At 46.0% G+C, this 15,022-nt stretch overlaps 1 protein-coding gene across 5 annotated transcripts in view; it reads right to left on the bottom strand.

Moving 5' to 3' along the window:
* The window catches only part of PTK7 (protein tyrosine kinase 7 (inactive)), a 187,375-nt gene that overhangs the window by 91,909 nt on the left and 80,444 nt on the right, over nt 1-15,022 (bottom strand). For 2 of the 5 annotated variants that reach the window (XM_025192094.1, XM_025192096.1), the window contains exon 2: nt 8,888-9,060. In XM_025192094.1, coding sequence (XP_025047879.1) covers nt 8,888-8,968 — 81 coding nt within the window. In that variant the 5' untranslated portion in view covers nt 8,969-9,060. Of the gene's footprint in view, nt 1-8,887; nt 9,199-15,022 lie in introns of those variants that run through there. The other 3 variants (XM_025192095.1, XM_025192097.1, XM_025192098.1) reach the window with 3 other exon arrangements.

Raw genomic sequence — 15,022 nt, 5'->3', positions numbered from 1 at the left:
CTCTGTCACCCACAGAGTGCTGTGGAGGATCCTTCTGAAGTATAGATGCCCACTGAAATCTGTCACCATTCTCTGCCTGCTCCATGATGGTATGCAAGCAGTGGTTCTCATTAGTGGATCTATCACAGATTCCTTTGAGATTAAAATGGGAGTTAAGCCACTCTGTATCATCGCTCCAACACTCTTCTCAATATTCCTTGCCATGATGCTACAGCCAACTCCGAGCCAAAACCCAGACCACCCTGATTTCAATCATTAAGCTCCAGTATGCTGATGGTGCTGTAGTGCACGCTAACTTGGAAGCAGACCTTCAGGCAATCGTCAACGTCTTTACCAATGCATATAAGAAAATGGGACTGCTGCTTAACGCTCAGAAGACTAAGGTCCTCCACCAACAAGCTCCTAATGAACAGTCCCTAGACCTGGTAATCTAGATCCATGGTGAGACTCTGGAGCACAATGAGTATTTCCCATACCTCAGAAGCCATCTCTTGCAGAAGGCTGACATCAGCATCATCTCAAACATGCAGTGCAGCCTTTGGTCACCTGAAGAAACAGGTGTTTTAAGATTGTGACATCAGATCCGAAACCAAGCTCATGGTTTATCAAGCAGCTATGATCCCCACCTTGCTGTACAGACCTGAGACATGGACAACATACAGGAGACATGTAAAGTTGTTGAAGAAGTACCATCAACACTGTGTGCAGAAGATCCTTCAAATCCAGTAGGAAGAAGACAGATGCACCAATGCTGGCCTCTTTTTGCAAGCAAGCACCATGAGTATTGATGCAACGATCATCCAACATTAAAAACTTGTTGGATCAGCCATGTCATCTGGATGTCTAACTCCAGACTCCTAAAGCAAGTTTATTCTCCCAGCTCAGCCAAGATGTCCTCTCAAGCCAAGGGCAGAGAAAGCAGTTCAGGGACATGCTCAAAGCCAACTTAAAAAAAATGCAACATCAATGTCAACTTGTGGGAGACTATCATCCAGAACTGCCCCAAATGGAAGGAGGGTCTGCTGCAGGGATCTTAGTACTTTGAAACCTCACGACAACAAAAGGAGATGGAAAAAAGTGGGAGAGGCAGAAACAGCATGTCATGGACCAAATCAAGAATCCAACACCACCCACCCCACATGGAAACATGTCTGAGCTGCAAAAGAGTCTGTCGATAGGCCTCATCAGCCATCTTTGGACACACAGATAAGACAACCATCCTGAACTACAAAAGACAGGACTGCTGAAGAAGAAAACAAGTCAGGAGCCAGCCTCATGCTTTTGGTAAGGTGCCAAAAACAATATTCAGTGAAGCAAAACTAGGGCCCATGTACTAAAAGTCTTGCAGTTACTCCTTGTCACAACAAAGCAAAAGGAATAAAGTACTCAAATATAAGACAACCCTGAATAAGATGAACCCCCAATAATTAGATTCTATATATGAAAAATTTATAAATTTGTTGTAATTTTCCAGGTATTGAATCTAATAATTGGAGGTTTGCCTTGAACTTGTCCTACTCCCACTGCTTCAGCAGAGAAAATAAATCTAAGGGGTTAGATAACCCTGCCCTGCCCTGCCTCCCCCCAACTTCTTTCCCGTGTAGGCCCTGAACACATGGAAGTGATGAGCAAACTTGAAAACACTGACCCTGAAATATACATACATACCTAATTTGCATATAGTACCCACAGACTTAGTTCATCCAAAAATTGATGCATTTTACCTTTTTTGAATCTGTTGCAAGTTTTAGTACAGGTAAGAATAAGCACATTTTTAAGTTGCAGTTTTGTACCTACTTATATATACTATAAACTATGCATGACATTAGTCCAAAGCTCGTGGTTTACCACAGCGTTTCTCAACCTCTTTCGTCCCATGGCACACTTACCTAAATAAAAAAGCACCGCGGCACACTGGACAGGGAGTGGGGGAGAAGGTGGCATGCAGCCAGCCGGATGGCATTTTGAGCTGGCGCCATGCCCCCTGCCTGGCTAGAGCCACACTCCCCGTCTGTCTGTGTCTGCAGCAGCAACAGCAGGTGGGGGACGTAGCGCCAGCCCAAAATGCTGTGGCACACCAGTTGGGAAACGCTGGTTTACCATACAGTTAATTGGACTGAGCCAATGTGAGTGACCCCACAGCTCAGCACTGCCCAGTATGTGTATGTACTCCAGATACCACCCTCCACAAAGGATCCATGGGCTAATTACCCTCGCCCCCACCCCCCAATGACTGGAACTTAGTGTTTTTGTCAAGAGTCCTGGGATCCTCCAAAGATGTATGTCACAACCCAATTAAGTAGTGCCCATGTCACAAGCAAGTAAAAAACCATTCAAAACAGTTTTTTTCTGCACTAGGTTAACTAAGGGTTAACAATAATGATAGTAACCGCTTTTTTGCTGCACATGTCAAAAAGAAATTTATTGCTGCGCCACTAACAGAGATAGAACTTAGCCTTCTGTGCTGTACATAAATCATTATAATTGGTCAAAGAAAACAAGGAGTAACCCTATGATAACACCCTAGCGAAGACCGCTAGATAACTGGCGATTCTAATTAAATTTATGACGTGGCGAAAAGCAATTGGCTATTACACAAATAAAACCCGTCTTCACTTCCGTGAAGAAGGGGAGACCTCCTCACACGCAACCTGGAGACCTCTGAAAGTATGCGTCAGAGTAACTGACAATTTGATCACTTGTCAGTTCCCCGTGTCTCGACCCAATCTCAGACGTAAATCAACGACCTGCCAGCCCGACCTTTTCTCTGCCCGACCACCAAACTCTTATGCAGACCGACCTACGACCTATAAGCTGTAACTAACCAAGAATTTCTAACCTCCGTCCTTCACCACCTTGACGGCGTGAGTAAACAATCTTGCTTTGCAACCGATAAGCGTCCGCCTAATTAATTCCACTCCATGCATCACAAGTACCCGCCTGACGGACCCTTAACTGCCCAGGTGGGAGTCAGGGAGAGCTGCTGGCCGGCTGCCCTGGGTCCCGACAATGTATATGCAGGTAAGGCACAAGGTAACCTGGCCTGGCTACACCTCGTGGACAGCAGGGCCACACTAATCATATGCAATGGGCTCAGAAGGGGAGGCAACAGAAGGACTCTCGGTAAACTGCCTGGGGCTCCAGTGGGTGATGTTTGCCAGACATTCAAGGCTGGTTAAGAAACAGGAATCATTAGATATGGGAAAGAGCACAGCTCAGCTGTGGGAGTTAAAAGGAAGTTGAAATGTATACAATGTAGTGACTCACCATAACTTGAAAAAGTCAGCACTGAGGGGGAGTGCATTCAGTGGCTACCACAATATATTTTATTTTAGGGGTGGGCAATTATTATGAGTGGAGAGCTGTCCAGAGCTGCAAGGGTATACTTCTCCCTGCCCCCAACAGATGCCCTGCCCCACCTTTGTCCCTAGAAGTACTACTTTTGGGAAGGGTTTTTTTTCCATCTTGGAACTGGAAAAAAAAAATCATATACTAAAAATCATATATTGACAATAACATATTTTAAATGTTATTTTTAAAAATATTTTTGCCCTGATTTGTGTGAGTTTCTGCAGTATATATAGAAATGACTCCATAATAGCTGAAAATGAAGTCTTACTCTTGTGTGTTGCACAGGAGTGTGGAGGGGTAGGGGGTATGGAGGGATGGGTATAGGGTTTGTGGGGGGCTGTGGACGTATGCTTGTGTGTGGGGTATGGGGAAGGTTGTGCGGCTATGTGCAGATGTGGGTGGGTGGGTGTGTGGGTAAGTATGGGGAGTTTGTCGGGGGAAGTGTTTGTGGGGATGTATGGGTCTGTGTGTGGGTATGGGGTTTGTGGGGTATGCATAGAGGGTTGTGGGTGCATGTGTGGTGGCGTGTGTACACGCAGCAGTGAGCAGGGCTCCCCCCAGAGCCATGCAGGGGTGTGCAGTGTTTGTGGGGTGTGTGATTGTGTGAGGGGAAAGGGTGTGGTTGTGGGGTTTGCAGGGGAGGGTTTATGGGCATGGTAGGGTATGCATGGGAGCTCCCCGTTTGTGCCAACTTGAGCCAGTCAGCACCTGCCCTCACCCTGCAACAGCCTGGAACCCGTGAGCCTTGAGGTGTCACCCCGCCACTGTCAGCAGTACACAACCTCAGTGCACCCTGAGCCCGCTCCAGACTCACCCCTGTTAGAGTGGATCAGCTGGAACCTGGACACAGCCCCAACCCAGCCCCCAGGCCCTGGCACACAACAGGGCTAGGGCAGCTTCACAGCCGGACTGCCTTTCTAGGCAGCCTGGGTGGGGGCGGCTCCATTTGGCTTTTGCTCTGCAGTACCGGCAGAGACCCTAACACACAGCCCTGACCCTGTGCCTGCTCCTGCAGCTACCTGGAGCCCACATGGGGCTGCTCCACATCTCCGCTGCCATCACCACCACCTCCAGGCTGCCCTATGGGGCAGTGGTGGAAGCACAGAGCCGACACAGGACAGCCCAGCATGGGCTCTGGCTGGCTGCAGCAGGAAACTGCTGGCAGGCAGTGGGGGAAGGGCTGCTTTCCCAATGCATTGAGCAATAGCTTGTGTCTTGCACTGCTGCTGCTGAGCCTCAGTGGGCGAGCCCAGAGCAGGCGCGGGGCCGGGGCTATGTGCGTGTCCCTACCGGTACCATGGGGCTGGGGCTGGCAATTGGAAGAAGACACCCCCACCCAGGCTGCCTAGAAAGGCAGTCCAGCTGCGGAGCTGCTCCAGCCTCACCACATGCCCAGGGGGCAGCAGAACCTGCCACGGCTGGACTGTGCCTGTGCCAGAAGGGACTGAGGAACCCGCCATGGGCCGGACAAAGACCTGCCATGGGCTGGATGCAGCTCGCAGGCTGTATTTTGCCCACGCCTGTCTTCTTCAGATGGGCTGCACTAACCTTCAGAATGTTTACCAAATATGGGCCATGTGTTTTATAGTCATGCTCAGTGCTGACTGCATTTGATCAACTTCATAGTTGGTTGCCTTTACTAAGCCCATGCTGCTTTTGGCATCAGTTTAATGATAGACGATGTATTTAATGAGGTTTCCTTGTATGCAAATGTAAGATGAAGGACTTTTTCCCCAATCAGCATAGAAAAATACCTCATCTTGTATTCCAGTAAATACAGTAACAAGAGCAGTGTCTTAAAAGAATCCAGAGGAATGGCAAAAGACATCAAATGTGAAAAGTTTGTGTTTGTTTGTTTTTAAAGAAAAGTTGTTTGCATAGAGATTTCAAAAGAATCTTGGTACAAAGCTGAAACATGAGCTTCCCATGTAAGTTTGTGCCCTGTAAACCCATGGCTTAAAAACAGAGAAAAGGCTTTCGATCTAAAGAGTCAGAGTCTGCCATGATTTTATACCCATTACTCAATGTCAGTGCAACTCAGTAACAGGCAGGAAAAACATAGTCTTGTAATGGCCTGTAAAATAATCTCTTGTAGAATCATGAGTAGAGAGAGGTAGTTAACTCTGCTAGTCTGAAGTCAGGCAGAAGGCACAGCAGGTTGGCACCTTAGAGACTAACTGGGTCAAAGAAGCATGAGCCTTTGTAGGTGACCCCCTCCTCTATCAATTGCTCTGAAATTGCAAAAGAGGCATAAGACTCCAGACATCAGGGATCTCAGTTACCATAGAACTGGCCCACTACATTATCACTAACTATATACACCCTCAGTCATTTATCCCTGCCACAGAGAGACAAAACTTCAAATTAAAAAAGCAACAAAAATGTAACTTTTAAATACTCAGACCAAGTAATGCTGTAAGCTCCAAGTCAAACTGTATGTTTGTATGGGGCACACACAACAGGACCCCAATCCTGACTGCAGCCTCTAGGCAAATGCATAAAGAGGTAGATGGGAGCAGTTTAAAATGTAATGCTTTTTTTGTGTGCCTCGTATAGGAACAGCAGACAGCTTCAAAGCAGTAACAGAAAGGGGCTGTGCCAAGCTCCAGACTACAGCCTCCTTTCAGCTTCACATTCTTAAAGAGACACTACAACAACTGTCTACTAATTAGAATCAACTTTGAACTCATTACTTATGAACAAATCCCAGTGAAGACAGACTGCAGCAGCATTTTGTAGACTACACATCTAGATTAACAAACCAGTCTGCTGACTTAAGCAAATACTCTCAGCAACATCCTTACCAATACTGCCATCATGTTTATGTTTCTGGCTGTGGTTATGCATGCTGGGGAAAGAAAGGCTTTGCAATTATGCAAACACAGACTCATGCAACACAGACTCATGCCCAACCATCTCTGAGTGCTCTGAACAAAAGCCTCCTCTTGGATAGACCACATCAGAGCTCACAGCCCAGACAGGCCTGGGAATGCTTTACGTCGCCCTCTATCACACAAGAGTTGTGCAAATGTGAACTAACCAATACCACAGCAGTATTCAGAGTGCCAGGATTTCCCAATTAAAGATGTTCTTTCAGTGCAGCAACAGATCCAGAGCCCTGCTGTCCTTCTTGACCCAGCCCAGTACAATGAGAGAAGAAAAGCTGCTGCCACTAACTAAATGGCCTCTAGCAATGTTTGGCAGCCCTTCCTGGGGCACCCAAAGCAGTTGCACCACAACAGTGAGTGTTCTTTCCCATTCCTCCCAGGAGTGACTCGAAAATGCTAAAAAAAGATTTGGTCCAGTATTTTGGTCCCGTCACTTCCCTGCTTTCCCTCCCACATGCCTGCCTGCCACTTCTGCCACCACTGCTCCCCCTGCCCACCTCTGCTTCCTGCCACTGCCCATACCCACCTGCCTGCCTCTGCTCCCCACCACCTCCCACCACTGCTTCCCACAGCCCCCACACCGCTCCTGCTCGGGCTCTAGCCCGCCTGGGCCAGCACCACACGGTTCCTGGCTGCATGGGCTGGCCGCAGCAGTTTCCCTCCCTCCCTCCATCGGATCTTATCTGACTTTCCACTCAGACAGAGGAGGGGTGAGGAACAGCCAAAGGGTCACCAGGCCAGAGGCCATACAAGCTTCCAGTTGGAGGGTGGGGCTGGGGTAAGGCGGGACAGAGCCGGGCAGGCCTTGCTGCCCAGCCACTGGGTCCTGCTGCTGGCTTCCCCTGGGTCCTGGTGCCGCTGGCGCCTAGTCATCTTTGACAGACAGTCACACACACATAATTAATTTTCTAAATTTTTTAGGGGCCCTATGATCTGAATCCAGCCCACAGGCTATACTTTTGCCCACCCCTGACATAGGCACTCTTGCTCCTCTGGAAGCTGTTGCAGTCCACGGCCACAAGTCCCTTTCACCAACAGCTCCAGACATTAGTTAAAACTCTACTAGCCAAAATTCAAATTGATCACAAGCAACCCACCATTCTAGAAACATCTACTTCCTGCTAACAGATATGCGACTTTGTCATGGTTCGAATTACACTTTGACTCTTGAAGGGAGGGGGGTCTGCAAAAAAATTGGGCTGCCCAACACAATGCCCTAATAAAATTGGAGGACCACCCCCAGATTATGATTTTCTTGTTTCTTATGGGGGGGCTCAGCTCAGCCCCCCCCAACCTCCCCCATAATTGGAACCCTGGATTTAGTAATCATGTCTACCAGTCAGAACAGCCTTTCAGCCAAGGCTCATGGTTCTGTCAGGGAGATGGGGTTGGAGTGCCTCAACCTTTGGGGTTCATAGTCAGTGTACAAAATACAATGCACTACCCACTCCACTTCTTTTCCATCAATATCTTAGAAATTAGCTGAGCTCTCATTTCAGTGTTTACCTTTTACTTCCTCACATAACACAAGAACAAGCAAGCACCTGAAGAGGCCACACAAGCCCAGCTCTGTGTGAACAGCAAAACTGGCATGTTTATAATATTTATGATAGAATCATAGCAGGGATTCAACTCAAGGCGTACTGTATAATGGGAACAACAAGTGCCAAGCCAAAGCCAAATCCATCAAACAGGCATAGCAACAACCTGACACAAGTATTCAAGGCTCTCCTTTGTAACATGCCTCTTCATCAAGGAGTTGGGCTCCACTTTTGACCAAGGCCCTACAACGTGCCCCATCTTAAAAGTGGTCCCCTTCCAACAACAGTCTGTTGGACCCTCAAAGAAGGAACTTCATTTCAATGCCATGCAGAGGAAGAAGGTAATATCTCCTGAGAAGGAAGGGCATGGGAACCCTAACCCTGAGAACTCCCTCTCCAGCAACAGCTAGCCAACCAGCCACTGCTTGGTAGCAAGAACCCTCAGAGCCAGAGCCAGTCTGGACAGCTATGAGGACATGGAAACTGTCCCTAGGCAGTGCAGTAATATGACAGATTTCCCAACACTTGCCCATTCATTCTTTGCATGGGAAAGAGGTAAGGGGGAGGCAAGTAGGGAAGTAGCACCAAGGATGGCAGCAGTGAAGTCATGGACTTCATAGCTTCAGACTCCCACCCTCCAAGCACCGATGTTACCTGACTGGCCTCCACAGCCTTTTGAGAATCTCTCTCACATTTCTGAACATAAAAAATGTCCCTCTCATCCTTGTGGACAACTTTCAGAAGTGCTCCAGCAGATACTTCCCCAGCCATTTCAGGTTTCTAGGAGAAGCAATCTTATTTTTCTCTCCCTGGTAAGACACCTTGGCATGCTGCTGTATCAACAGCTCAGCCATTAGCATCACTGGCAAAAAACAGAAAGCAACACAGCCTAGATGTCCTCTTGCCTCCTACAATGTCTTCCTTTCTCCAAGCTTGGTGTGCCCTCCCATGATACTTATGATACTTCCCCCCCCACCAGTCCTCAGCAGCACTGCTCCCACTGACCAAGGGGACTCATCCTGGGGGCAGGACTTGCAAGAAGAATAATTTAATTGTTGCTGCTTATGGGAAGAAACGCTAGGGACTTTTCACCGCTGTCTACTTTACCTTGGGCTGCATGGCATGCTCCTTGTCCCTGTTGGTCTCCTTGGTCACAGTATAATTGCGCAGCGCCTCATTCATAACCATCTGACTGACAGTGATGCAAAAGAGGAGAACCCAGGCTGATGTTCAACTCCTGCCGCAGGCAGACACTGGGATCAGGAGTTGGAGAACTTGCCCTAGGTGTGAGAAGACAACAAGCGCATGCAGAGGGATACAATGCAGTTCCTCAAGCAACAGAGGAACATGCTGCAAAAAGATATACTCAGCATGCTGCCTTACCCCCAAGCACTGAAAACCACTCTCCAATGGCCCTGATCCCCATTTCAGTGTAGAGTGTGCACTACCCACACCTCCTTGTGCAGGATTCCATTCTATACCTGATGGATACCTAATGGACTCTCATAGGCAGTGTCAAGCTCTGACACACCAATCTGTAAAAGGTTCAAATGAGCTGTCCTTCCCTTTACCCCTAATCTGATGTCTGTTCTGCTTTTGGGAAGTTTGGTGATTGCTGTTCTTTGCTAACAGCAAATATTTGCTAACATGGTGATTGCTGTTATTTGCTGCCTATCTACTGAAGTAACTTCTTTAAACAGTTTGTTGTTAAACCTGTTTTTCCAATTTTGGATTTTTGTGTAACACACTAAAATAAAGTGATACACAGGCAAGAGGGCTTCAGCTATTGTTGGTCACCCCATAGCTACAAAACAGTTCAATCCTACCGGTCCATGCTAATCTCCCATGTTCAGAACCATACCTCAAGCAGGCTGTGAATACCTCCAAAGTGACTGGTTCTGACGGGTTTGTTTTAGTGCCCAGTACTGCTTCTGTGAATTGATTTCTTCCACATATGCATGGCACGATTCACTTTAAGGAAGGATTCCACCATGTGTTCTTTTAGAATCCATTCCAGGAGCAAAGGGGGCGGGGGGTGGAATCCAGCTCCCACAGTGTTCAAAGGCCAAAGGAGCCAAAGTGAGCAGAAAAAAAAAATACATTGGAAGTAGAAGATGCCACATATCCACAATCCCCTTGAACAGCATTATGGGATACCCAAAATATTCCCAACTCAATCCCACAATGTACTGACTCAGAAGATGCTGTAGAGATCACTTGGATGTCTTCTTGAGTGCCTTCATGATAACAGTTTGGCAGTGAAGGATACTGTACCCTACTTAAACTTCTGTTGACATGGCTTTCTAGAGTAGACAAGCTCTTTGTTGCAGAGACCAGAAAAAAAGACCTTTTTATCAGCTTTAGCCTGACTCAGGCACCTGAAGGTAAACAGAGAGACCACTTGCAGAAGTGTATTTCTTTCATAGTTACCTTTACAGTCATAAAGATTCAGGTCTATTTTAGGCCCACAGGAAGGACGGCCATGGCTGCAAACTGTATGAGATGCTATATCAGAGGTGGGCAATTATTTCAGGCAGAGGGCAGCTTAATTAGGTTTGGTGAGTTATCAAGGGCTGTATGGGTAGCCCCGCCCCCTGGCCACCATCTTGGGACTGGAAGTCCCACCCCTTGGCCCCCCCAAAATACACCTTTTGGGAGGGGGGAGTTGCCATCTTAGAACCAGAAAAAAAACAAATTATGCACTGCAAGTTAAACACCTACTATAACATATTTTCATTTTATTGCAAAAAATATTTTTGTCATGATTTGTGTTTGTGTAGTGTATATAGAGATGATTGCATAATAATTCAAAATGAAATCTTAGTCTTTTATATTGTGTGGGAGTGTGGCTGTGTGTGTATGGTGGAAGGGTGTGTATGGTGGGGTTTGGGTGTATATGGTGGGGGGTGTATGTATGGTGGGATATGGGAGGTGTGGAGGTGTTTACAGTGAAGTATGGTGGTGTATGTGTATATATATATATGTATATATATGTGTGTGTGTGTGTGTATGTAATGGGGGGCTGGGAGGTGTTTAGGGTGGGTGGGGTGTGGAGGTGTGGGAGGAGTTTGTGAGGGGATGCTGCTGCTACCTCTGCTGACTACCAGAGCTGTGCGCCATGGGGGGAGTCCCCATACTCCTTCCCCCCTCACACCTACAACCCTGCCCACCCAAGCTCCATGCTGCTGCCGCCCCCCTGGACACAGGCTCCATGCTGCAGCCAGGCCCCGGCCCCAGCCCCATGCTCTGCACTCCCACCCACAGCTGCAGCTCTGCCCCTGCCCCCAGCTTCCCTACCTGCTGCCCAGAGGCAGCCAGACACCAAGGAATCCTGCAAGAGCAGCTCCACCCTGTGCTAGCGGGCCGAGCCTTCCACCCACAAGGGTGGGAGCAAGACATAATAGGATATGTTGGGGGTGGGTAGGATATCTTGCGGGTGGAAGGGCTAGGCGGGGCACAATTCACTGCGGGGCACTGCAGGCCAGATTAAAGTGCCTGGTAGGCTGCATGCAGCCCGCGGGCTGTATTTTGCCCACTCCTGTGCTATATGCTCAGTCTAGGAAACTGTTAAGAAAGGCTCTCAAGGTCAAATTACAGGTGACAGTTCATGAGTGTTTTGCTCCAACTGCTTCACATCCTTAATCATGGGATTTTAAGCATGCTTTTGTACCCTGTTTCTGCTGTTTTAGTCCCTGCCTCCATCCTCCTCCTCACTTGCAAGAGGTGAGACTCAGGAGCTCAGAATACTACAGAGCAAGTAATACATGTAAGTTGCTGCTCTTTGTTCCAACAAGTCTCTTGGTGAGCAGCGAGCCCCATACAGACCTCTCATTCATGGCTAGACGAGCCATGTGTTTCCTGGCACAGCTCAGTAGGACATTATGAACATGCTTCTATTAATGCTAATTTTCAGCATGATGGGACTTGGAACAGCACAAAACTCAGTATTTACTTCCCCTCAGGAAAAAATGTTAAACAATTTCATTGATATTCAGTATCTGAAGCCATGGTAGTGAGTGCTGAAAACCAGGAAATCCAGAAAATCATTTGAATGCTTAACAGCATAATAGGCAGACAAGTTTCTTTGGGTAAATCTTTTATTAGACCAACTCAAATGTTGGAAAAATTCTTGTTAGCAAGTTTTCAGGTATAAATACCCTTTGTCAGGCTGAGGAAGCATCTGCAGTTGGTATGTGGTCTTCCTGGATGGAATGAATAGCAAAGGAGTCAGAGGCAGTATGCATGCAAGAAAGCCAGTCAGCGAAGATGTAAATTGAGGAGTCAGTGGGTGAGAGACAGGTTGAGCAGCGGAGGGCGTTGGAGGGGGAAGTGAAGGGAATGAATGTAGTTGGTAAATAGTGGAGAGGTACCTGGGGAGTCAGATGTTAGGCAGGCTATACTGTCATAAATCCAATGTCTAAATTTAGTCCATGATCTTATATTTAGTCAATGTCTATATTTAGTTCCTGGATCTTACAGCTGTACCTCCAGAAACTTAATATATCTCATCCAATGCAACAAATGCCCTGATAGAAAACACATAGGAGAGACCAAACAACAACTGCACACCAGAATGATAGATTTTCGGTGTGCATTCAAGGACAAGAATACCCAATTACCTGTGGGGGCACATTTCTCACAAGAAAATCACTCTCTCTCCAATCTTTCAGTTCTAATCCTCAAAGGGAATTTACAAACACCTTTCGCAGGCGAGCCTACAAACTTCACTTAATCAACCTACTGGATACAAAAAACCATGGACTAAATACAGACATTGGATTTATGACACATTATAACCTGCCTAACATCCGACTCCCCAGGTACCTCTCCGCTATTTACCTGCTACATTCATCCCCCTTCTCTGCCCTCCCACCCAGCCTGTCTCTCACTCACTGACTCCTCAATTTACATCTTCACTGACTGACTTTCTTGCATGCATACCAGCCGCTGGCTGCTTTACTATTCATTACATCCAGGAAGACCACGCATCAAATGCAGATGTTTCCTCAGCCTGATGAAGGGTATTTATACCTGAAAGCTTGCTAAGAAGAATTTTTCCAACTATCTGAGTTGGTCTCATAAAAGATATCAGATTTACGCAAGGAACCTTATCTGCCTATGTCCTTAGATCAACACGGCTACAACCTATAACCCTGTAACAGCATGATAAAAACCCTCACTTGGCCAGCTAGTCTCTCCAGCCACATAAAGAACTCTGCTCTGAGCAGGGCTGGCTGCTCTGTGCTAAGCCTAAACTACAATGTAGCAGGATGGAGAGGTGCTCAGATACTGCAGTGACATAAGCCAAACCAAACACCCATAGAAATCTGAATCTTAAAATGACTTCCAGCCACCATGTTGCTCTGTATGAGGGTTCCAGTTTAAAAAGCAATCCAGACCTGCGGGTTTTGCAATAAAACACTTTATACAGCCATGTCATATGGAAATACTTTAAATGCAGGGAACAATTTCTGAATGCAGCTGGGCTCTTCTAATCAAGCTCGACATCTGGAAATTCTTTTAAAATCCATCATTTTCACGTTTTAAAAGTGCAGTATCTAAACTCAGGATTTGTGTGGAAAAAACAGGAATAAACAATCCACACTACACTTACAAATAAACCATTCTTACTAGACATGTAGGCTTAAAGGTGAAGGAGCTCACATTAGGAAGCTGGTCAACTGAGTAATCAAATAATGTTAACTGACTGACCAAGTGACAATCCATTAATTGAACAGTCAAAAGTGACAAGGTTCTTCAGGTGAATCTGTTATCTTTTATTAGGCCAACTCAGATAGTTGGAAAAAATCTTTGCAAGCTTTCAAGCACAAACATGGCAAGCTGAGGAAGCATCACATTGGTGTGTACTCTTCCTGGACAGAATGAATAATAAAGAAGCCAGAGGCTGGTATGCATGCAAGAAAGCCAGTCAGTGAAGATGGGAATTGAGGAGTCAGTGGGTGAGAGACATGGGGGGGAGCAGGAAGAGGGGGAAGGGGAATGTTGCTGGTAAACAGTGGAAAGGTACCTGGGGAGTAAGATGCTAGGCAGGTTATAATGCGTCATAAATCCAATGTCTATATTTAGTTCAAGGGAAAAAAACAAAACTGTTCAGTCTTGAATATCATTCACATTTATGCTTACTTAACACTGATAGTTACAAAAATCCATTACAATTTTTTAGAATGTAATGTCATTGTGTAATTGTTTCATAATACCAGATAACTTTTGCAATTAACATCAATATCAAACCTACTAAAGATTAAAGTCTCTCTCATCACTGTTCTAATAAATTAATGTTTTAAATATTTGACCATTATTTGACAATATTTGACCAGTCAATTGACCAAGTATTTTTTGACTGGTCAAATACCCAACCCTATGCAGTTTGGGTATCCCAGCAAATGTAGTTTGGGTATCCCTCCATCCCAGCAAAAGGGGGACAAATCTTGGTCAAAGACTGGCAAAGCTAGTTGGAAGTGCCCTACAAAATCAACTCAAGAGGTGGGCACTAGGGGTAAACACAAAACAAACATGTAACTTCTCAAAGTACAGTGGAAGTAAAGAATCAAGTTGACAGCTCTGAAAAGGTCTTCAACTGCCTTCATAGCAATACTAGAAGCCTGTGCAAACAAGGAGAATTAGAAATGTCCATTTAAGGAAAGAAATTTGAAGTAATCAATATTATTACTGAAATGTGAAAACAGGACTCTAGTAACTGATATTTTAAAATCATAGAGTATCTTTTATCTAAGGAAGGGAGAGAGCTGAAATTCAGTTCCACTTCTCAATACAGGAGGCATGGAAAACCCAAAAAGTATAGGGAAGGCTTTAGCTTCAACACACAAGGAAGCCCCTGATAGCTATAATGCTCCAAGTTGCTTAATAGAAACAACTGCATATTTAAATGAAAACCACGAAACCAATGCCAAAAAGCACTGTATTATGTGTTGTACTCCCCAGTTTATCAGCATCCTACTTTATAGAACCAGCCACTTATTAGAATCAAGATCTTGAACCATAATGTATGCAAGTTCCCCTCCCTCATTCAGCTATAAGAATCAAAGAGTAAAATGCAGTGAACTAGCTGAACTGAACAATGTTTCTTGATGGGACTCTGTATGCATTTCTTAACTTTGGCTCACTTTACTTTGCTACCACAAAATTAGAATCATCAGTTATTGGAATCAAAAGTGCTCTGCCTGATGCAATTTTAATAGCTGGTGGATACTGTACCTCTGT

Source organism: Alligator sinensis, unplaced genomic scaffold (assembly GCF_000455745.1).
Source record: "Alligator sinensis unplaced genomic scaffold, ASM45574v1 scaffold390_1, whole genome shotgun sequence".
Lineage (NCBI taxonomy): Eukaryota > Metazoa > Chordata > Crocodylia > Alligatoridae > Alligator > Alligator sinensis.
The sequence above is the reverse complement of the archived record's forward strand: the minus strand, read 5'-3'. Positions and strand labels throughout refer to the sequence as shown.